The sequence below is a fragment of the Rhinoderma darwinii genome, chromosome 6, assembly GCF_050947455.1.
Source record: "Rhinoderma darwinii isolate aRhiDar2 chromosome 6, aRhiDar2.hap1, whole genome shotgun sequence".
NCBI lineage: Eukaryota > Metazoa > Chordata > Amphibia > Anura > Rhinodermatidae > Rhinoderma > Rhinoderma darwinii.
This window is the reverse complement of record NC_134692.1, coordinates 114,684,059-114,709,916: the sequence shown is the minus strand read 5'-3', so window position 1 is coordinate 114,709,916 and position 25,858 is coordinate 114,684,059. Positions and strand designations below refer to the sequence as shown.

At 41.7% G+C, this 25,858-nt stretch overlaps 1 protein-coding gene across 1 annotated transcript in view; it reads right to left on the bottom strand.

Annotated features, from left to right (window-relative positions):
• Nucleotides 1–608: 608 nt before the first annotated feature.
• Nucleotides 609–25,858, bottom strand: part of CPPED1 (calcineurin like phosphoesterase domain containing 1) — a 113,270-nt gene continuing 88,020 nt past the window's right edge. The window contains exon 4 of the mRNA XM_075830135.1: nucleotides 609–4,824. Within this exon, the coding sequence (XP_075686250.1) occupies nucleotides 4,598–4,824 (227 nt within the window). The 3' untranslated portion in view covers nucleotides 609–4,597. The remainder of the gene's footprint in view (nucleotides 4,825–25,858) is intronic.

Sequence of the window (25,858 nt, the reverse complement as noted above, 5' to 3'; positions counted from 1 at the left end):
GCAATCTCTATAGACAAACATTGGTAGCAGCTCAGTGACTTTACATGTGGCACAGTGATAGAGTCCCACCTTTGCCACAAGTCACTCCATAAAATTTCTGATCTGTTAGATCTGCCCTGGTCAACTATAAGTTCTATTATTGTGAAGTGGAAATATAACAACAGCTCAGCCATGAAGCCGTAGACCATGCAAACTCAGAGAGCAGGGAAGAAGTGCTGAAGCCTATATAAATCCTATACTCTATCGCAACCTTCACTACAAAACTGCCTCTGAAAGTGACATTTTACGATACAGCTTCTATGTATCCAATTTACAAAGAAGCTGTATCATTCTCCCTCAGACAATTCCGTCAGTTCAGCCGAACTGACGGCTCGGCTGGAATCGGGTCCAAAGTGTCAAAAACACAGGATCCAGCTAATATCGATCACATCTTATCTAATATCTCATCTAAGTCACCTTAAAAAGGAGGTCACACATAAAGACACCTTGAACTTTAGCCAGGGAAGGTTCGGCATCTTTTTGACACTGGTAGTTTGTAGAAATCCTCAACTGCATTAGTAGCTGAATAATAGGCAATTATATTTCAATGTTAAATAACACAATGAAAGGAAACAAAAAAAATGTAATCCTTTATTTTGCATAGGTTGTAATTTATTCCATTGTTTTGTGTAACAGGATGGAGTAACAGTACAGTATACACAAGTGTGATTATATATCAAGTAATATCAGCGATAGATTTTTACAAGAAAACTAAAATGTCGTTCAAGGAGTTATAAACCTAAAAAAAAATTTCTAAAAAAATCACAGATAAATCAAAGATAACATTGGAAAGGTCTGTGAGCTGGGTCCTCCATTGATGCATGAAACAAGGGGGCCTTGGCTTTTATTAATAGGCCTAAACCCATCTGAAACGTCCAGGCTGAGCCCAGGTAATATATGACTGATACTGTATATCAGCCTGTTTATGTAAGCGAGGATGAGTAACGAGCGTCCAATGTTCTCTACTCTACTCAATCACAGCAACTACCACTTATATATCACAGCCTGTATAGCACATAATAAAGAGTATGAAATAAAGTCCATGACAATAAGTGGTAAAATTAAATTGAATTAATCGTTATAATAAGCATGACCTAAAAGGGTTAAATCATTCTAGAAAAAATATCTGATCCTAGAATCATTAATGGTCATAAAGCTTACTTTTAATCTATTAGTCTGATCCCCTTTAAAAAGATCACCACTGAGGTACCCCTTGTCAGGTACCACAGAGCTTCAGATGGGTAGCTGGGTGACAACCAATATAGCTGTCATAGAGATTGTCAACCAGCTGTCCCGCGCTTCCGAATGGCAAGTCTGCCTTGTTATACAGCAATACAGGAGTGGGTAATGTATGACTGCATAAATACGTAGATTTACAGTTAAGGAGCCTCGGACAGCTAAATATGGATGCTGTATTGGGTACCACCTAGTAATCCCAATAAAAACATTAAAACTGATGTTATAGCAGCTTGACACAAGGGGACAACTTATTGAGGAGAATTTTTTATGTGCTCTACGCCAGTTATATAGCGTAGAAAAGTCATAATTTGCGAAAAAAAATAAATCCACTTTTAGCATTTTTACGCCGCCTCTGACCCTTTTCAATAAGCGGGCAGGGTGTGGCCATTTGCGGCCTGACAAATTAATTTCTAATTTGTGCCAGAAACTGGCGTAAATTATAGCAGAAATCTACTCCAGCTCATAACGGCCATAGATTTCCCTTTCTGGTGCACAGACAGCCAGAGATGCGCCTAATTTATAAGGAAGCTGCACATCTTAATAAAATTAGGCGCATTTTACTCCAGAGCTCTTAATAATAACACTGGCGTATGAAACACCGGTCTTAATAAATCTGCTCCAAATGACTTTAGAGCAGGTCCTTAAAAGGGTCATACTGTATCATGAAGACAACCACTTCTTTTAAGACAGCCACCCTGGCGATCAGCTGATCGCTGTGAGTCCGTCTATTCACGATACCTGCTGGAGATATGTAGTATTACATATCAGATGCATGGCCGACCATGTAATACATGACATAGCAAGAGTCGTCCTTTTTTTTTGTCGTTCTCCATTCTTGCTCATACAGTGGGTGCAGGCATGTGTGGGGACCCCCCCTTTATGATGTCCATATGACTGAATAGGTCATATGACTAGTGGTTGTCTTTATGAGATATCATCTTTACATTTTTATCACAGCTATGGTCTGTCTAACCATTTATTTGTAATAATTTAGCACACAGGTGAACATTTGTAATGCAACGTTAGATGTATTAGTGGCAAACGCTATATAAGATGTGCCATTACTTCATACAGGGTGAACTAACACGTCACAGTTTAATGAGACAGTGAAGTCATTAATACCCTGTACAACTCAAATCTATAATTTTAGAGTTCAACAAAATATGAGATCACAATTTGCATATTTAAACTCAATTATGGCCATAATCTAGTGCATTAGAGAATGAAAACTTTGACCTGAGAGTATACCGAGCAATAAACTCAATGTGCAAACAAGATTTACTTAGCAAGTTAGAAGAATCTGCTACGTTGTCAGAGAAAGAAAGTGGATCTGTCATTTAGGAGACTAAGAAAGATGGATAATAACTGGGATTAAGCAATATTAGGTAAAGTGATTGCAATAACAAAAAATACGGCAATAATTAAGCAGATTTTAGAGGGAATACAGATACAAATGCAAGAGGATAGGGGAAAAACACCCTTTGTTTATACAGTATAATCCCATGCCAGATTAATGATAATTGACCTCATAGTCTGACCCTCTGTTTACCCATGACAGGTCTTTGGTGGCTCCCTTGCCGGTGATCAGGTAACAACCTATAGGTGTTTGCAAGTAAGTAGAGGCGACCGCTTGTTTGGAATATCTGATAATCCGGTCTCTTGGCAGGTACAACTTGAAGAACGAAGAGTAAGATAATTCAGCACAGAATTAATATGTAATGTGGAATTTTCTAAATCAACAGATTGTGGCATTCCGGTTGATCAGGACATTGATCGCAAAGTATACTGCTCAACCCTAGTAAACACCCTGCGAGTGCTATATTGGTGGCTACATTACACCGTGTTCCAAATTATTATGCACATTGGATTTAAGTGTCATAAACATTTAATTATCAGTTTTTCAATGAAACTCATGGATGGTATTGTGTCTTAGGGCTCTTTGGATCATTGTAATCAATCTCAGACACCTGTGATAATTAGTTTGCCAGGTGTGCCCAATCAAAGGAAAACTACTTAAGAAGGACGTTCCACATTATTAAGCAGGCCACATGTTTCAAGCAATATGGGAAAGAAAAAGGATCTCTCTGCTGCCGAAAAGGTTGCAGTGGGCTCAGAAATACATGAAGACTCATTTTTAAACTGTGTTGTTTACTGATGAGTGCCGTGCAACCCTGGATGGTTCAGATGGATGGAGTAGTGGATGGTTGGTGAATGGCCACCATGTCCCAACAACGCTGCGACTCAGCAAGGAGGTGGCGGAGTCATGTTTTGGGCTGGAATCATGGGGAGAGAGCTGGTAGGCCCCTTTAGGGTCCCTGACGGTGTGAAAATGACCTCTGCAAAGTACGTAGAGTTTATGACTGACCACTTTCTTCCGAGGTACAAAAAGAAGAACCGTGCCTTCCGTAGCAAAATTATCTTCATGCATGACAATGCACCATCTCATGCTGCAAAGAATACCTCTGTGTCATTGGCTGCTATGGGCATAAAAGGAGAGAAACTCATGGTGTGGCCCCCATGTTCCCCTGACCTCAACCCTATTGAGAACCTTTGGAGCATCATCAAGCAAAATATCTATGAGGGTGGGAGGCAGTTCACATCAAAACAGAAGCTCTGGGAGGCTATTCTGACATCCTGCAAAGATATTCAAGCAGAAACTGTCCAAATACTCACAAATTCAATGGATGCAAGAATTGTGAAGGTGATATCAAAGAAGGGGTCCTATGTTAACATGTAACTTGGCCTGTTGAGTTTTTTTTGATTGAAAGAGCTTTTGATTTCTGTAAATATGACCTCCTGTATTACCATTTTAGTTCTCTTTACAACCTTTAAAATGTTTTGATCTCTGTTGTGCATAATAATGTGAAACAGTGCATTTTCAGTTTTTTACTTCTAAAAAAAAATCTGTTATCATTAGGATATTTGTTCAATAAAATTTGCATTATACTCCAACGGTTGATGGCTTGAAGATTATACTGACTGTCATTTTTATCGACTATTTAGGAAAATCAGCGAAAAATAACATTTGCATAATAATTTGGAATGCGGTGTAGTTGTCAATCAGCTTTTCTCAAAAAAGTAAGAAATGTAAATATAATTTTTTTCAGTGTGACAGAATATGACGTCTCTAGGGTTTACATGTTTCATTTTGGTAGGGTATGCTCATCAAACTATATTCAGTTCTATACCAATTATAGTTGTCAATAACCATTCAATTACCATAAGATAACACGTTCAAATAGTGTAAGCATCCCTAAAATAGAATTTATAATAAATTGTGTTCAAAAAGGAAAAACTGCTCCGCGTTACAGACACTACTTTACTTCTTAATCAAGTCCAGGAGATCCTCATCGAGACCTTGGGTTTTGAGTTTGTCTAGGCTATAATATCTATGCACAATCTCATCTTCCGTGACCACTACCACACGAAGGCCGTGTTGGTCTTCCCCAAGCTGGCACCCGATAGCCGATGTCACTACCATGTCTAGATCTTTGTACGTTCCTCCTGCATTCCTATGGTAGTGTCCTGAAAAGATGGCTTTTACTCCTGCAAGACATAAACAGGACAAGTGAATGTGGTATGTTGTGTCATAGTCAGAACTTGTATTCCATGCTTAGCTAGGAAATAATGTGATTTTATTGATCTTAGGAAATTAATGTGTTAACGCTTTCCAACAAGATTATCAACTTCATTATATTCCACAATTTATTCAGTAGGAGGCCCTATTATTGTTCTATAAATTACATTGTATTGCTGTGACACTATGGAGGTACACGAGATGCTAAAATTTCGATAGGATAGTTGCAACACCGGTGGTGTGAAATTTGCTTAACTTCTGACAAATACATAAAAAGTAGGGATGGTCAGAACACTGAAGTCAATTTAATTCCATGCACACGCTTATAGATTTCGTCCATAATTGCGGACCATAATTACGGTTCGCCATTACGGACCCATTCACTTCTATTGACCACAGACACCTTTCTGTATATTTTCAGGAAGGTGTGCGGGCCGGAGAAAGCCTTTGTAAAAGATAGGACTTGTCCTATCTTATGCTTTTTACGGACCGTGCTCCCATACTTTATATGGAGCACGGGCCGCAAATTCGGGTGTCTGTCCACGGGCACCAGCGGCCGATCGCGATTAGGGGCACAGCCGTGTGCATGAGGCGTTAGTTGCCTGGCATAAAGAATTTCCGTAGAAACCAAAAGAAAACAACTCAGACTGGCTTCTAGGATCTGTCCAACATTGACGTGAAGAAATGGAGGAATGTGGATCAAAACTGGTGCAAAAGGAAAAGTGGCATGGCAACCAATCAGATTACACCTATCATTTTTCCAAAGCCCTTTGGAAAATGAAAGCAGTGAATTGATTGGTTGCTATGGGCAACTACTCTACATTTCCTTTGCACCAGTTTTGATACATCTCTCCCATTGTTCCCAAATTGTGTCCACCATAGTAAAAATAATAACGATTAAAATATTTGCATAGAGAGCATGGAAAATTATTGGTCAAATCTCTGATAACAACTAGTAACGGAGAATACATTTTAAAGGGGTTGTCCGGACACAGGCCGGTTTTTCATACTGATGACCTATCCACAGGACAGGTCATCAGTATATGATCGGCGGGGGTTTGACACCCAGACCCTGCAACGATCAGCTGTTCCGGCGGCCAGAATATCTGATCGGTGCGGGGTCCGGTTGACGGACCCCCGCCGTTCATATACTGATGACCTATCCAGTGGATAGGTCATCAGTATGAAAAACCGCCCCGTGCGCGGACAATCACTTTAAGCATTGTTTTATGTCCAATAAAAGTACAGACTGATTGATTAGCACTCCATGGCTTTAAAACAATCAGTTGGTTATAGTAGAAGTGAAGATTTTTGCTCTGGCAATACTGCAGAACCACATTCATGTCTGGTTCTGACAACACTTTAATGAACCCTATTATGTCATGGTTAACTTCTGATTTGGCTTTTCCAGACCCATGAATCACGGCTGGCATGGGTCATTGATCTAGAGGAACACAAGTGTTCATGAACGCATTACAATGCTTGATTTGCCTGCAGCGATGTGTCAGGGAAAAGAAGCATTTACACTATGGCTGCCCCCTACACAACAGCTCCTAGACATAGAGTCTGCAATGTGAGGAAGGGTGTCCAAATATGACAAACCCTTTAAGTTGTGATGCTATGCTAGAAAGGTGTTTAATTAGCAAACTATGGTGTAAAATCATTATTTTTATATATTATATATATATACACACACACACACACACACACACACACACACACACACACACACACACACACACACACACACACACACACACACTACCGTTCAAAAGTTTAGAGTCACTTAGAAATTTCCTTATTTTTGAAAGAAAAGCACAGTTTTTTTCAATGAAGATAACATTAAATTAATGAGAAATACACTCTATACATTGTTAATGTGCTAAATGACTATTCTACCTGCAAACGTCTGGTTTTTAATGCAATATCTACATAGGTGTATAGAGGCCCATTTCCAGCAACCATCACTCCAGTGTTCTAATGGTACATTGTGTTTGCTAACTGTGTTAGAAGGCTAATGGATGATTAGAAAACACTTGAAAACCTTTGTGCAATTATGTTAGCATCGCTGTAAACAGTTTTGCTGTTTAGAGGAGCTATAAAACTGACCTTCCTTTGAGCTAGTTGAGAATCTGGAGCATTACATTTGTGGGTTCGATTAAACTCTCAAAATGGCTAGAAAAAGAGAGCTTTCATGTGAAACTCGACTGTCTATTCTTGTTCTTAGAAATGAAGGCTATTCCATGAGAGAAATTGCCAAGAAACTGAAGATTTCCTACAACGGTGTGTACTACTCCCTTCAGAGGACAGCACACACAGGCTCTAACCAGAGTAGAAAGAGAAGTGGGAGGCCCCGCTGCACAACTGAGCAACAAGATAAGTACATTAGAGTCTCTAGTTTGAGAAATAGACGCCTCACAGGTCCTCAACTGGCAGCTTCATTAAATAGTACCCGCAAAACGCCAGTGTCAACGTCTACAGTGAAGAGGCGACTCCGGGATGCTGGCCTTCAGGGCAGAGTGGCAAAGAAAAAGCCATATCTCAGACTGGCTAATAAAAGGAAAAGATTAATATGGGCAAAAGCACACAGACATTGGACAGAGGAAGATTGGAAAAAAGTGTTATGGACAGACGAATCGAAGTTTGAGGTGTTTGGATCACACAGAAGAACATTTGTGAGACGCAGAACAACTGAAAAGATGCTGGAAGAGTGCCTGACGCCATCTGTCAAGCATGGTGGAGGTAATGTGATGGTCTGGGGTTGCTTTGGTGCTGGTAAAGTGGGAGATTTGTACAAGGTAAAAGGGATTTTGAATAAGGAAGGCTATCACTCCATTTTGCAACGCCATGCCCTACACTGTGGACAGCGCTTGATTGGAGCCAATTTCATCCTACAACAGGACAATGACCCAAAGCACACCTAAAAATTATGCAAGAACTATTTAGGGAAGAAGCAGGCAGCTGGTATTCTATCTGTAATGGAGTGGCCAGCGCAGTCACCAGATCTCAACCCCATAGAGCTGTTGTGGGAGCAGCTTGACCGTATGGTACGCAAGAAGTGCCCATCAAGCCAATCCAACTTGTGGGAGGGCCTTCTGGAAGCATGGTGTAAAATTTCTCCCGATTACCTCAGAAAATGAACAGCTAGAATGCAAAAAGGTCTGCAATGCTGTAATTGCTGCAAATGGAGCATTCTTTGACGAAAGCAAAGTTTGAAGGAGAAAATTATTATTATTAACCTTGTCAATGTCTTCACTATATTTTCTAGTCATTTTGCAACTCATTTGATAAATATAAGTGTGAGTTTTCATGGAAAACACAAAATTGTCTGGGTGACCCCACACTTTTGAACGGTAGTGTATATACACACACACACACACACACACACACACACACACACACACACACACACACACACACACACACATACACACACACAAATAGATATGATGATAATCAGAAAGATGTAGACAGAAGGAGCAGACTCAAAGTTTGCTCAATAAAGGAGACAGTGCAGACCTCACGTGAAGCTAATGTTAAATGTATAGTGAGCAGATATCAAATCTAGTGGATGGCTAATGTGCCTCACTGCACTATAGCGGTAGTCATGATTGCAAGTCTTTCCCAGTCAGTAACCCGGGAGCCACATGTGACTTCTCAGCTGGTGGCAGCTCTAAATATTATGGTGCACTAGTGGCACACGGGATGTCAAAGAATTACATAAACTTGGTAGTAGGGTCAAAATCATATCACTGCCAGTTAATACTAAAGTAAAAGCCATGTAAATTAATCATATAGATTTAACTCCTAATAATTAGCAATACGCCTTTTTAAGGTAGTCATTAAGAATACTTATGCCACAGTGCCATCTTTTCATTATAATGTGTCATAAGCCCAGCATGTGTTTTCCGTGGTTACCTCTGATCCCGGTTGTTTACCCCCTTTAGATGCCGAAGCAAATAGTGACTGTGTCACGGACACAGGGTATGTGGACCCACTAGGCCGCTCCGCCGTAGCGGGAATGTAGCTGACCAGGTCACAGTCTATACGAAAGTCAATGACAGACAGTAACGCTTGGGTACCTGAAATAGTTCGGACGGTGGCTGTGGCTTCAGCACGGATGGAGGCTGGTGTGGCAGGTCACGCCAGACGTGGCGGGCAGTATCCGATGAAGCAGAAGACACTGGACGTGGCAGAAGACACAGGACGTGGCAGAAGACACAGGACGTGGCAGAAGACACTGGACGTGGCAGAAGACACTGGACGTGGCAGAAGACACTGGACGTGGCAAACAACACTGGACGTGGCAAACGACACTGGACGTGGCAAACGACACTGGACGTGGCAGACGACACTGGACGTGGCAGACGACACTGGACGTGGCAGAAGACACTACTCCAACGCAGGTAGGTACAGGAACTAGAACAATACGGAATACGGGAACGGGTAACAGGGAACGGGTAACAGCTGGAACGGGAAACACTAAGGGACCATTTGCGAGACAGACTGGGATAGACTAACAACGCTCAGGCAAGGATCAGAAGGCCAGGGGCCTTCTTATAGACCAGGAAATCAGGGCAGTTGATGATGATGACGAATAATTTGTGAGCGCGCTGGCCCTTTAAGGCCGTGCGCGAGCGCGCACACTCTACGGGACACAGCAGGACGGAGCGGAAGTGAGCGCTGGCGTCTCCTAGGAAGGAGACAGGGACCAGCGCTCACGGATCCATGGCTGCGGGCGTCGGGGGGTGAGTAAACCCGACGGCCCGCGGCCATGGACGTTACACTGTGGCATCTAAGTAGTTTCAGAGGGAGGGGGCTCAGTAAAGGCCCCCAGGTCTGTCAACAATGTATGCCGAGTAGGACTAGTGATAGATCTTGGAATGCGATCATGAAAAAAATTCTCTTGGTCATTGAGGCCCAAAAAAGAAGCTGGACACTAAAGGGTTAATACCCAGTGTGGTTTAACACCGTCTGTAAAAGCCTGTTTTAGAATAACAGTTCCTTGCATGTGGCATAAGGAACAACCATAGTCTCATTGGCTCTACAAACTCTATATGGGGGATATAATAAGTCCTATAATAAGTAATATCAAAGAATGTGCTAATGCAGATGGAAACTTTTTAGCATGTTGGATAATCTCTGTGCAATGTCACCAAACTTTCCTTTTCTTTACCAATCCCTATCACTGGTTTTGTGATATTGTTGGCAGCATACAGAAGGTCTAACAAGCAGATATCTTACCAGATCTTGGTGAACGATATCTGAACAATTGTTATCCACATTTATCTGTGCCATTTTGGTTCTGGTTTGTGAGAACCATTAGTTTAAAGGGATTTTACCAATCACAATAAGTAATGGCATATGAAGTGGCAAAAGTAAAATTCCATGGCCACCTTGACCTTTTTCCCAGTGAAGCACCACTCTCAAACCAATATAATATAATCCAATGTGTATGAAGGGTGGCCACCTCGGTATCTGTATTTAAGGAAAAGAAAAAATATGGAGGGTTTGAATTCCCGGGTAGATTCTACTGCTTTACTCCAGCCAGACCTCCCGAGGACTAAGCAGTGCCACAGTGCCTGGAAGCCACTCTCACCTACATAATAATTAACACGAATGTTTAGCGGAGCTATACATGAATTTTACTGTGAAAATTGGAGGAGTTAAACTGCCTGCCAAAAGATCTATTGCTCAATAAGGGACCCTCCAATGGATACGCAGATCTTCCATAATAGCTTTGGGATTTTTCCTCACTATTAGAACGCATAAAAGTGTCATTTATCTTGACATTAATATAAGCCTAGAAGAGGTCTATGGTGAAAGACATTAATTTTACTGACGTCTACGAGTATTTTAACAACTAAACAGAGACCTACTGCTCTCCATCATGTTGAACACTAGGGATTTAATACACAGGGATTAAATGAGCCATGAAAGTCTGAGATTTGTTTATTTTCTTGAAATGTCTGCTTGATACAAGCAGTCTTTGGTGTAAAACAATAAGTAAAATATGGACTCGATTGGTTCAAAAGCAATTCCTCTGTCAGTTGAATGTGATACAATACTTTCATTTGCTGATCAAGTTTTCTTTATTCTGTACATGCCATGAATATCCACCTAGGGTACCAGTTACATCTATAATTCAGTGCATTAAACTTCAAAAGTCTTTTTTCCTGGCAGAGCTGTAGCCTTCCAACAAAGTAATTGAATAAAAAAAAAAATCAAAAGTCTTAGTAAAACTTTTCATGTTTCCAGAATTAAAGAAGAAATTGAGCAGAGAGAGGTGATGGCCACAATATATCGAGAGCGTGAAGCTGTTATTAGTATTCTCCTAACAGCACATGACAGGCTTTGGAAAAACAGAATTCGTATTCATAGGTTATGATATGTAATTAGAATTATGACACCCTTCACAAATATGAAATATTTATGACAAATACCTGTATAGAAAGTGGAAGAGGCCATGGTTACTGACATACTTTCACATGGTACTTCAAATAATATTTCAAATGCTCTGTAGAAAATAAATGTTACTTTACTATACTAGCACCTCGCCAGAAATTTTTCCAGGAATATCTACACATATGCAGTGTTTTTGGAAAGAATTCAGACCCTTTCACTTTTTTCACATTTTGTTATGTTGAGGCCTTGTGCTAAAATAAAAAAAATATTCCAGTTTTCCCCCTTATCATTCTTCACTCAATACAACATAATGACAAAGTGAAAATAGAATTTTAGACATTTTTTAAAAATTAAAATCTCAAATTTCACATGGACATAAGTATTCAGACTCTTTGCTATGACTTGAAATTTAGCTCTGGGGGCCTCGCATTTCTCTAGATCACATGTTAAATATTTCTACACCTTGATTGGAGGCTAACTGTGGTAAATTCCTTTGATTGGACATGATTTGGAAAGACACACCCCTGTCTATATAAGGCCTCACAGCTGACAATCTACATCAGAGCAAAAACCGAGCCATGAGGAGGAAAGAACTGCCTGTAGAGCTCAGACAGGATTGTGAGGAGGCACAGATCAGGAGAAGGGTGCAAAAAAAAATTCTGCTGCACTGAAAGTTCCCAAAAGGACAGGGGCCTTCATAATTCTTAAATAGAAGAAGTTTGGAACAACCAGGACTCTTCCTAGAGCTTGCCGCCCCACCAAACTAAGTAATTGCGGGAGAAGGGCCTTGGTAAGAGAGGTGACCAAGAACCCAATGGTCACTATGGCTGAGCTCCAAAGATCCCGTGTGCAGATGGGAGAAACTTCCAGAAGGTCAACCATCACTGTAGAACTCCACCAATCTGGACTTTATGGCAGAGTGGCCAGAAAGAAGCCTCTCCTTAGTAAAAAATACATGAAAGCCCGCCTAGAGTTTGCAAAAAAACACCTAAAGGACTGTGAGAAACAAGATTCTGTGGTCTGATGAAACCAAGATTCAACTTTTTTGGCCTCAATTCTAAGCATCATGTCTGGAGGACACCAGGCACTGCTCTTCACTTACCCAATACCATCTCTACAGTGAAGCATAGTGGAGGCAGGATCATGCTGTGGGGGTGTTTTTCCAGCGGCTAGGTTCAGGAAGACTGGTCAGGGTTGAGGGAAAGATCAATGGAGCAGACTGGGCCGAAGGTTCACCTTCCAACAAGACAATGACCCTAAGCACACAGCCAAGACAACACAGCAGTGGCTTAGGGAAAACTCTGTGAATATCTTTGAGTGGCCCAGCCAGAGCCCTGGCTTGAACTCAATCGAACATATCTGGAGAGACCTGAAAATGGCTGACCACCGACGGTCCCCATCCAACCTGACAGAGCTTGAGAGGATCTGCAGAGAAGAATGGAAAATCCCCAAATCCAGGTGTGCAAACCTTGTGGCATCATACCCAAGAAGACTGGAGGCTGTTATCACTGCCAAAGGTTCTTCAACCTGAGTAAAGGGTCTGAATACTTATGACTTACTTATGAACACTTATGTCAATGTCATATTTTTGTTTTTCCTTTTCAATAAATTAGCTGAGCACTAACATTCTGTTTTACTTTGTCATCATGGTGTATTAGGTGCAGAATGATGGGGAATTTTTTATTTTATTTTAGCACAAGGCCTCAACATAACAAAATGGTAAAAAAATTGTAAGGGTCTGAAGACTTTCCAAAAGAATTGTAGAAATAAGCAGCTCTCAAGCCTTTATTATTTGTTGTATTATACCCAGTATGAAGCCCACTCGAGAATACAATCTGAAATACATTGTCTATTTTCTATTCTACAGGGCGGTTTTCTATTTACATTGAAAGGTCTCCGGTGAGAAGAAATACAGAAAATACGCAACACCGTCACCACCAGTAGAAAATCAATTTGTGGATAAATCTTTCAGTAATGATTTCCTTAAACACTGTTGCAGGCATAACATATTATTATACTGGAATACATCAATACTATTTCCACAATATTTAATATTACATCTTCATATGAGCAGTATATAAATTCTTTATTTTTAAATATAAATGTTATTCTAATATATACACATGATATATATGTATGTATGCACGCACGCACACACGCACGCACGCACGTGCAGCACGGTAGCTCGGCGGTTAGCACTGTTGCCTTGCAGCGCTGGGGTCCTGGGTTCAAATCCAACTAAGGACACATCTGCATGGAGTTTGTATGTTCTCCCTCTGTACAGCGCTACATAATATGTTGGCGCTATATAAGTAACTGAAATAAATAATATATATATATATATGTGTGTCCCCCCGGTCTCAAATCAGGGCTGGATCACAGTCTGTGAGCGCCCTGGGAAGACATTTCCAGCTTCCCCCGAAACTTTCTAGGAGAGTAATATTGCCATTAAACTGCTCCAATGATATCACCATATAGTATCTAAATTTCAACACCATTAACGCCAAATAACAGTATCCATACAATGCTTTATTGCCATAAAAAATAACTGTACTATGTAGTAATGAAATACATTTCCAAAGTAAATCCACAGCTGCTGTCATGATGAAAGTCCAGACTAACGTAGGGGAAGGGTGGTGTTCGCTTGATTTAATCCATGCCATATTATGCATGCCATATTATGGAATATGGCATTAGTGAGGATGGGCTCAAATCTTGGTCTATGTCCTGGCTTTGTCCATTACAAAGATATTCAATGGAGTTGATGTCAGGAAGGACCAGCTCAAGCTCTTTCAAACCAAACTCATTAAACTTTTTAATTGCTTTGTGCCCTGCTGAAAAAATAAAGGGCCAGGGGCATAACTACTGCAGTAGCCACTGGGCCTGTGGACTCAAGGGGGCACTGCACTGCCCATTATCTATTGGATTTGATCCACTCGACAACAGCCAGAATGAACTACCCCACCTTACTCCAGAGTCCTCTCCGCCTCCGGGAGATACCGCATTCAGAATCCCAAAGCCGGAAAGCATAAGAACCTTGTTTATGGCAGCACACCCCATTTACTGACGCTGGCTCGTTTTAAGACCCTGTGTGTGGCAGCACCCAGAAGTGAAGAATACCTAGGAGTTTGGAGCTTTAAGTAAATAAAAGGTTCCGGTCTGGGGTCTGAATTGATTATTTTAGGTCTGGCATCAGGTCTGAATAAATTTTGCGCTTTGAATTTATTTAGGTATCTGCTTTGGTGACTAAATAATTTTTTTTTCTCTGTAATTTTTATAAAGATTTTAATATTTTTTTTAAGTTTAAGTACATGAATTAAGAACAATGTAGACAATCAATAAAGAATGAGGATATACACTTTGTTGGTGGATTATCCATGGAAGCGGAATATAAGTAATACAAAACATTAAATATTACAGCAAGAGAAAAAGGAAAATAAACATTCCCGTAGGTAAGCAATGGACATGTCAAAAAGGTAAGCTTTAAGCATTGAAAGTGGAAAATGAGGAAAGTTAACAAAAGAAGAGACAAAGAGAGCACAGGGTGGAAGGTGAGGGGTAGGTACAGAGAAATACAGTATGTATCTCTCGCAGGAGCATAGATAATCACTATCAATGTGCAGTAAGAATACACCAGGTAAAGAGAGGAACTGCGAACCTTATTGATGGCCCGAGCCAAGGCTACGCTTTCTAAATGTAAACGTCACTACTACGAATATGGCAACAAAAGTAGTAGGTCTCTGGCTAGAGCCTTGCGGACTCAACAAACCCAGAATTATATACCCTCTATAGTATCCCCCTTACAAACACGGCTTCGTTTGCCGTTGGACATAGCTTCCGCATTCCGGGATTTCTACGCTGCCCTGTATAATACAGACTCTACCAATCCGTCCGTGGCTTCCCGTGAATTCAGGTCTAACATCTCTAAATATATCGCAGATTCTGGTCTACCCGCCCTATCGGAAGACAACATTACTAGCCTGGAAGAACCACTTACCACACAAGAACTCTCATACGCTTTAAAGCACTCCCGAACAGGCAAGGCACCTGGTCCAGACGGATTCACAATTCAATATTATAAAAAGTTTCTGACGACCCTAGGCCCACATTTCCTAGCCTCCTTTAATTCCTACTCGGCCTCCTCCCCCATCCCTCCTGATGCCCTTAGGGCGCATATCGCGGTGATCCCCAAACCTGGGAAAGACCCTACACAATGCGCCAGCTACAGGCCTATATCCCTCCTCAATACGGATATCAAATTATTTGCCAAAATTCTGGCGGATCGTCTAGCACCATTGATTGGAGGAGTCGTACATACGGACCAAGCAGGGTTCATGGCAGGTAGAGAGGCACGTGACAATACAACTAGAGCCATCAATCTGATCCACAAGGCCAAAATCTCCAATATACCTCTTATGCTTTTATCTACGGACGCGGAAAAAGCGTTTGATAGAGTCAACTGGACCTTTATGGAAGAAACCCTCTCACGTCTGGGCCTTGGATCACATATGATGGGCTGGATAATGTCACTATATTCATGCTCATCCGCTCGAGTTCGAGTAAATGGACTTCTCTCAGATGAATTTGCTATACACAACGGCACCAGACAGGGCTGCCCCCTCTCACCCTTGATCTTTATATTGACACTAGAACCCTTACGCCATATACGTGCGAACCCGGATGTGAAGGGACTAGAAACGAATACCTCAGCTAACAAGGTGGCTGCTTATGCAGACGATCTGCTTTTTTTTCTGACCAATCCAACTGTCTCCCTTCCTAATCTCATGCGGGAATTCCAACGTTTCTCAAGTTTATCCAATTTTAAAATTAATTTCTCTAAGTCCGAGGCCCTGAACATCTCTCTCTCACCCCATCTTTCTGCAACCTTGAAACAATCTTTCAGTTTTAAATGGACTCCGACAGCTCTGAAATATCTTGGGGTTCGCTTATCAGCAGACCTGAGAGATCTCTTCCAATTAAATTTTCCCCCACTCCTTGCTGAACTTAAGGCAGATTGCGCCAGATGGTCCAAAGGCACCTTTACCTGGATGGGCCGTTGTACCATCTTCAAAATGAATGCACTTCCTAGGCTACTATATTTATTTCAAACCCTTCCCATAGCCATCCCAACGCAGTTCTTTAAAACGGTCAATTCTCTTCAGATTACGTTTGTGTGGAATGGTAAGACTCCACGTCTTTCCCGCACGCTATTGTGCCGATCTAGGGCATCGGGAGGGCTAGCATTACCTGACGTCCGCACCTACTACATTGCATCTCATCTTGCTCGGGTAGTTGATTGGTGCAGACATGCGACCGTTAAGTCTTGGGTGTCTCTGGAGCAGAGTTTTTACTCTATTCCATTATCGGCTCTTCCGTGGCTACACCGTAGCCAACTCAGGCATCTCCATCATCACCCTACTATAGGCCCAACATTAGTTTGCTGCTCTCTCCCCTCGGTAAGGACATCTTGCTTGCCAATCCCTTCCTCTATGTTTCCGATACTGGGCAATCCTTCCTTTCCCACTGGCTTGACGGACCCAATTTTCCGTATATGGCAATCCTTGGGATGGTATCGTGCAGATCGGTTCTTGATGGACGGTGAATGGCTTTCTGCTGCAGACCTGGCCCAGATTCCTGATCTCCCTCCGTTGGGACACTGGCGTTCGCTGCAAATGCTCTATTTCGGCTCCTATGTCCTACCAAGTGGTAAAGACTCCACTAGAGACCCTCTGTACAGGATCTGACCTGATTAGACAAACATTGTCCGCAATTTACAAAATTCTCATGGACCCCCCAGATATGCCCACTTCTACATACATCTCAAAATGGGAAGAGGACCTGGGGATATCCTTCTCTCCCGCACAAGGGCAGCGTATACTCCTTATGGCTCAAAAAACTTCCATCTGTTCAAGATACCAAGAGGCAAGCTTCAAACTACTCTCGCGTTGGTATAGGACCCCAGCCCGCCTACATAACATCTTCCCCACAGTGTCCCCTATGTGTTGGAGATGTGGGCGAGATATTGGTACCCTCCTTCATACCTTCTGGTCATGTCCACTCCTTACTCCATTTTGGGAAGGCATAAAACGGGTGATACTGGAAGTCACAAATACAAGAGTAACTTTGGATGCGGCCTTCTTCCTTCTTCATCACTGCGACATTCAAGCGAACAAGTATAAGCGTTCTCTGCTTCACTTTCTAGTGATGGCAGCACGCCATTGCATCCCACTAAGGTGGAAGGATCCATCTCCCCCCACACTATCCCTCTGGGTTTCACAGGTTAACGACATCATGCATATGGAGGACTTGACATCCGTTATTCACGACTCAAGCTCCAGGTTCTGCCAAACTTGGACCCAATGGATAGTTTTTCAGGATTCGGACTCCTATAAAGACATAATTTGAGAGCTATATCCCTTTAATCAGCCGGAATAACACCTTTGTCTATGGGATGCTGTGGAGGGTCCCCCCCCCTCCCCTTCTTCTTTCTGCTTTCACCTTCTTTCCTCATTCCCTAGAAAGGGAACCCAGCTCCAGCCTCACTTTGGAGATTCGTGTTCCCCTGTCATTATCCTCTCTTTTTCATTCAGTATGCTGTTGTATAACAATGTATTTATTCTTTTTTGTACATCTGCTTTGGGATTATGTATTCTAAATGTACATTGCCTTGTTGTATGTTCCCTTTATGTTACAAAATGGACCTCTTGGGTCAACAAAATAAAGAATAAAAAAAAAAAAAAAAAAAGAATACACCAGGTGTCCAGAGGTTACCAGATCAACTGCAAAGGGTCCAATCAAATCCGTTAAAGGGAGACCGTTAAGTATTCCAGGGAGCGAACTTCTTTTAACCTGGCATAGAAGTCAAGTCTGGAGAGGGGTCTTTTTGCTTCCAAGATCTGGTAATAGGTGATTTAGCTGCAGTGCTTTGGAGGATTGTTGAGCAAAAAGTGGAGGAGATACAGTGGGATATTAAGTTTGACTAAGTCTTCAACTAATCTCCTCACTTTCACTTCCTCCTACTAGGGAACTATTAGGGGGCGGTCCTAGAAGATGGCATGGGTACCAACATCTGCCTGATATTGCCAACAAATAGACGTAATGGAAGGACTTAAAGATGTTGTCCAGTTCCTAAAAATTGAAGGCTTATCCTCAGGATAGGCCATCGATATTTGATCGCTCGGAGTCCGACTGCCGGGACCCCCGCCAATCAGCTGTTTTGAAGGGATAGCAGCGCTTGTACCAGCGCTGCTTCCCCTTTATTTCCCTTACTGCACATACTGTGAATCGCCGACACACTTGTAGCGGTGGTTCACAGTATTACAGCTTTCTCACATTCACTTCATCAGTGTAGTGTCGGCGATTCAGTGTGAGCAGTGACCGAAATGAAAGGGAAAACGCGCTCGTACAATTGCTGCGGCCCCTTCAAAACAGCTGATCGGCGGGGGTCCCGGCAGTCGGAACCTGATCATTCAGATATTGATGGCCTAGCCTGAAGGAGAGCTGGTTATGACACCAATGCATTAAAAGTTTATATTGTATTTCTTTGTAGGTAATGCAAGTTGACTTTTTCTCACATGATTTGCCATAAATTCAGAGAGGTAATTTTACCTAGGGCAATTTCTCACTTAGTCATACATCAGTATTAGATAGGTGTATCACCCACTGCGGAGGAAACAAATCAGTAGATCATGAAGATAAGGCCCTTAGTAGAGGTGCCAAAGGGGCATAGCCTTTCAAAGGGGATGAGAGTCGAGACTTTACCAGAGCCAAAAGTCGTTGTTGCAAAGTGACGCAATTAGGTGATAATGAAAATGTTAATTTTCTTGGAGATGCAGAAGTCAGAAACTCAAAAGAATAAAAGTTCAATTGTGGAGGCATTAACCATGTCAGCTAAGGAAAAGAGACCCACCGATTACCAAGCCCTCACCATGGTGGAAAATAAACTTTCAGGTATGAGTTAGAAATCTTAAGGACATTTTTTTACCCCAAGGAGAAGCGTCATGGGGAAGAGATCCAAATATCCCTCGTAAATGTCATAGCGGCCTGTTAGGCTGACAGGAAAAAGGGGGGGGGGTCTTGAGACCACAGGAAGGAGGTAGGATGCATGGGGCAAGCCACAACGTCTCTATTTGTGTCCAAATTGTAAAAGCATGTTGGAAAACCCTAGACAAAATATGCCTTAGGTGAACCTCTCAGTAATATTTTAGAATATCAGCCCGTCCCAGTAAGCATTACTGATTTCGGTATTCTATGACGCTTAGTGTCTCATATAAAATAAAAGTGGTCGCTTGCAGGGACTTTAGTGACGACAATAGGATTCTTACTGGAAGCATTTTAACATAATAAAATAACTTGGTCAGGAGGATCATCCTAACTGCAGAAACCAACTCCAGTAATGAGAAATTATGAGATTTCTATTTATTGTGGAGGGCTCGCAGTTCAGGTAAAAGGGGGGATTACACTAATAAAGAGTGAAATATTTAGCAGAGAGATGCACCCCTAGATATTTAATCGAGGTGTCTTTCCACTGGTAAATGAAATTGTCAAATTAAATTCAGCTCAGTATGGATGAGGTTGGGAGGGAGAGCCTCTGTTTTTGATGTATTCCATTTGTACCCTGAAAGGCCACCATAGTCCTGTAGTGTGGTATGCAGGACAGGAAGGGCAGCACATCATTCGCAAACAAAGAAACCTCAAATTCCCTATCTCTCAGCATAATGCCCTTTATGTCCGAATGTTGTCGGACCCTGGCAGCTAGGGGTTCCATACACAAGGCAAAAAGGAAGGACGACAGCCCTGCCTGGTGCTATTAGAAATGCGAAAAGCATCAGAAGAGGAGGGTAATTTAAATACTGCTGATGAATTAGAGTAAGGCCTCATGCACACGACCGTGGTGTTTTTCTGGTCCGCAAATTCCAGGACCGTGTTCCGTGGAATGTCATCCGCAGTTCATCCGTATGTAATCCGCAGTTCATCCGTATGTAATCCGCAAAAATGCGGATGAAAAAAAAAAAAAGGACTTTTAAACAACACGCCTAGCAACACTTCCGCAAATCCGCAAACTGCGGATGACACACGGCGGTGTATCCGCAATTTCCACGGGCCCATTGACTTCTATTGGCATGTCCGCACCGCATTTGCGGCCCATAATAAGACATGTCCGGAGTTTCTGCGGCACGGATGTGCGGACATGCGGAGAGCCGTGAAAACACGGATAGTGGGTATGGCCACATAGAAATTAATGGGTCCGCAATTAACCCGTGGATTTGCGGTTGAATTGCGGACGCAAAAACACGGTCGTGTGCATGAGGCCTAAGGACTATCATAGCTGTGAAGAAAGGACCCGAGACACCAAAAAACATAACCCATAAAGGGCCATGCCAAGTAGTCAAATGCCTTTAAGACTGAGAAAGAGGGCTGCATCGGATTGTTTGTTAACTTCATCAATTAAGTCAATAATACATCTACTATTGTCACTACCCTACTTGATCCTTATGAAAAAGGGAGGGTAGCCAGACATTCAGTCGATTCCACAAACTATGGGTGAAGATCTTTAAGTCAGAGTTCAAGAGGGCTAAAGGCCTATAACTTGCACATGGAAGTCATGGGAATAAGAATAATATGGGACAGGAGCATGGGGGGGGGGGATGGGTAAACCCTCCAAGCAGGAGATAAAGAAAGGAAGAAGTCGAGGAAGAATCTCAGCGGGACTGAATTCATTTTGGGGTCTGGTTTGAGGTCTGAATTAATTTTAGGGTCTGGATTAATTTGGGGGTCTGCTCTGGGGTCTTGTCTGCACAATATATCTGGCACATATGGCAACGTGGTTAATCTCTGTAGGACACAGTAATCTGACGATGATCAATTGTCAGTCCATACTGGGAGTTTTTTATTGCGACTCGGACGGCAAGAGTGCTCTCACCCTAACTTTCCTGTGGGACTAGTAATGTCTAGTTACACCCTTGGGCCTTTCTTCAAATTGTGATTGGAAGTAGGAAATTTTCGAGACAGTCCTTGTATGCAGCAGCATTAAGATTACTTTTCAATGGATCTTGGGGCCACCAACCGAACCATGTAAACAGGCTGAAACCATAATTGCGCCTCTACCAAATTTCATAGTTGGCACTGCACATTCGACAGAAAGCATTCTCCTGTAGACCACCAAACCATGATTTAATCCATCAGACTTGTGAATGTGCTTCATGACATCAGAGAATGAGTCTCCGCTTCTCCATAGACTATATTGGCTTGACACTACTCTGGCCAATGTTTTATCTCCAGCTTGTTACAGAATGACTTGGCCATAGAAACAAAATCAATTAAACTCCCAATTAACAATTCTAAAAGTGTTTCCAAGAGCAGTTTCCAACTCTGTAGTAGTTGTCGCTACCAAGAACAGATGATTTTTAAGTACTAACAGCTTTTTATGTACTACAAGATTTAATTTCACTTGAATAGGGTGGAGCTTTAGTACTAGGCACAGTTACATCTACAACACTGAAGCACTCCAGCAAGTGCTGCACCTCACCGATCACGCAGGATAGGTAATCAATGCATAGTCCTGGAAATTCACTTTAAGGCTGGAATCGCACATGTAGCTTTTGGTGCAGTTTGAAGTACAGTTTTTGGATACGTTTTTGAGCCAAAATCAGGAAAGGATTAAAAAAATGGAAAGTATAAAGGAAGGACTTTTACTTCAAGTTGGATACAATACAAATCTGTATAAAAAACTGCATGTGTGATTACATCCTAAGGTTGTATTCACAGGTGCAGGTTTTGTTCAGGTGATTTGACATGTTTTGTTCAGCAAAGTGAATGAATAAAATCACTTTCTTGTTATAGGTCAGAGGTCGGCAAACCCATTGATCGCTGACAGGTGCCGAGTAGATCATTGGGCAACAATCAGTACTGGAGAATAAAAATCAATGTGCAGTACTGACTGAGTCCCAAGTTTACTAGTTGCCATGGAGCCGCAGCCATCCTCTATATCGACAGTGTAAATGTACTGACGCTCTTGCAGAGTAGCTTAGGTAGTGGGCGGGCTTAACTTCTCCAGTGTTAGTGCTCATCACCCCCAGCTCTATCAATAGAATAGCCATGTGATGCGCACTGATAGCTCTAAGGTGGTTGGCTGCATGATGGGAAAGGAGTGGGCGACACTAGGAGGCAGTGACCACTATTGGGGGCACTAATGTTGGCACTTTGTGGGAACATTATTACAATTAAGGGCACTATGAGAGGCACTGTTACTAATGGGGGCATTGTGGGGAGCACTATTCATGATCGGGGAACTCTGGGAAAGACTTATTAAAATTGAAGCCACTGCTACTAATGGGGGAGAACTATTTCTAATGAGGGTATTGTGAGGGAGCATTATTACATTTGATGGCACTATGAGGGACATTCTTACTAATGGGGCACTATGGGGAGTACTATTACTAATAGGGGCACTATGGGTGAGCATTATTACAATTGAGGGCACTATGGGGAGCACTGTTACTAATGGGGACACTCTGGGGTAGCATTACTTCTATTGGGGGCACTATTTTTACTTGCCAAAATTATTTTTCGGTGCACTTAGTGGCCATTTTTACTGACAGGGGCATTCTCAGCTTGGAAAAATTATTTGGAGGACACTATGTCTGTGGCACTATTACTGTCAGAGGCACTATTAGCTGGACACAATTATTTTTGAGGAAACTACACTACCGTTCAAAAGTTTGGTGTCACCCAGACAATTTTGTGTTTTCAATGAAAACTCACACTTATATTTATCAAATGAGTTGCAAAATGACTATAAAATATAGTCAAGACATTGACAAGGTTAGAAATAATGATTTTTATTTCAAATAATAATTTTCTCCTTCAAACTTTGCTTTCGTCAAAGAATGCTCCATTTGCAGCAATTACAGCATTGCAGACCTTTGCCATTCTAGCTGTTAATTTGCTGAGGTAATCGGGAGAAATTTCACCCCATGCTTCCAGAAGCCCCTCCCACAAGTTGGATTGGCTTGATGGGCACTTCTTGCGTACCATACGGTCAAGCTGCTCCCACAACAGCTCTATGGGGTTGAGATCTGGTGACTGCGCTGGCCACTCAATTACAGATAGAATACCAGCTGCCTGCTTCTTCCCTAAATAGTTCTTGCATAATTTGGAGGTGTGCTATGGGTCTTTTCAGTTGTTCTGCGTCTCACAAATGTTCTTCTGTGTGATCCAAACACCTCAAACTTCGATTCGTCTGCCCATAACACTTTTTTCCAATCTTCCTCTGTCCAATGTCTGTATGCTTTTGCCCATATTAATCTTTTACTTTTATTAGCCAGTCTCAGATATGGCTTTTTCTTTGCCACTCTGCCCTGAAGGCCAGCATCCTGGAGTCGCCTCTTCACTGTAGACGTTGACACTGGCATTTTGAAGGTACTATTTAATGAAGCTGCCAGTTGAGGACCTGTGAGGCGTCTATTTCTCAAACTAGAGACTCTAATGTACTTGTCTTGTTGCTCAGTTGTGCAACGGGGCCTCCCACTTCTCTTTCTACTCTGGTTAGAGCCTGTGTGTGCTGTCCTCTGAAGGGAGTAGTACACACCGTTGTAGGAAATCTTCAGTTTCTTGGCAATTTATTGCATGGAATAGCCTTCATTTCTAAGAACAAGAATAGAGTGTCGAGTTTCACATGAAAGCTCTCTTTTTCTAGCCATTGTGAGAGTTTAATCGAACCCACAAATGTAATGCTCCAGATTCTCAACTAGCTCAAAGGAAGGTCAGTTTTATAGCTCCTCTAAACAGCAAAACTGTTTACAGCGATGCTAACATAATTGCACAAAGGTTTTCAAGTGTTTTCTAATCATCCATTAGCCTTCTAACACAGTTAGCAAACACAATGTACCATTAGAACACTGGAGTGATGGTTGCTGGAAATGGGCCTCTATACACCTATGTAGATATTGCATTAAAAACCAGACATTTGCAGCTAGAATAGTCATTTAGCACATTAACAATGTATAGAGTGTATTTCTGATTAATTTAATGTTATCTTAATTGAAAAACACAGTACTTTTCTTGCAAAAATAAGGAAATTTCTAAGCAACCCTAAACTTTTGAACTGTACTGTATGTGTGGCACTAAGTATTTGACGGGGCACCATCTGTGTGGTGCTAGTATTTTCAGGGGGTTTATCTGTATGGCACTAATATTTCTGTAGTACAGTATTTGGAAGCACTGAACAACACAGCAGGCACAGTATTAGGGGTAGCAGCAGGGTGACACTGTTAGGACACCAGGATGAGGAGTTTGAGTTTAGAAGGTGGGGAGGATGATGGAAAAGTGAGGAACCTAACGCTGCAGAGACAAGTCGTGACTGAAAAAAGCGTTCATGGTGACCTGGGCCGGGTGGAGAAGATGAGGAAAGAGTACGTCTACCATCAGAAAAGACGTCACCTGTGAGTCACTGAATGTAATTGATCTGTATTGTGCCTGTGACTGAGTTTGATCAGTTCTGTCCTGTATGTTCTGTAGCACTTAAGTCAATTTAAAAAGTAATATCCTTCCAGGGATCGTGTCTTTTAAGACCCTAGCAAAGCCCCTGATAACTTACACATAATTTCCCCCATGGTCCTGTCACAACTCGGTACCAAGTAGATCTCAAGACCCTCCCAAGTTACAACAGTAGATCTCTACCTCAGTGCAGCATTTGTCTTTTTTCTGGAATACTCAGTAGCAAAATATATATTTTTGTTTTACACCTGAATGAATGTTATAGCATTGTGTAATCAGAGGAATCAATCACATCATGAATTTCATATACACAATACATCATTGCTTAACACTTTTCTAAATTCAATTACCTGTTTACCAGATATCAAGAAGCGAAGGAAACATTGCAGTTCTAATAAAAACTGTACAAAGCTGAAATGCTTCATCAATCTGCTAGTAAATATTTATAAAAACTGTATCTTGATCAACTCCCTTGATGTTCATAATGACGAGGAAATATCTTCATGGATTATTGCATTTTTCATTAAATAGCTTACATTTTTATATTCAGATCTAGTGAAGCCTGAAAGAAGCAAACCGTTCAGCCAAGTAAAAATTTACCGTATTGTACATGTGCACTTGAAAAAAAATAAAATAAAAAAATAGGCAGAGAGATCAGGACAATCAGGGTTCTAGGCAGGGTAACTGCTTGTTCAACTTCCCCCACTACCTATCCATAGTCAAATGTAAGATTTGTTTGGATTTATCCTTATAAAACCCCAGAACAACATAAAAGTATTTAAAAGTCGGAACTGAACTTACAGTATCTATAAAAGTATTCACCATCTTGGACATTTCCAAGTTTTATCCTGAATCAGCATTGTAACACATTGGATATATATATTTTTCTTTTTGCACTGATGAACGGAAAAAAAAGCTCTGCCAAATCGTAAAACAAATATCAACAAGAAATATACATTCATTACAAATATTAAGACTAATTTTCCACGGTCCCTTCACACGCTCTGATTAAACAACGGCCGTGTGAACAGCCCCGTTAAAATACATGTGTCTGTGTGACGGCCGTTGTTTTAACAGCAGTCACACAGACGAGTTACACGC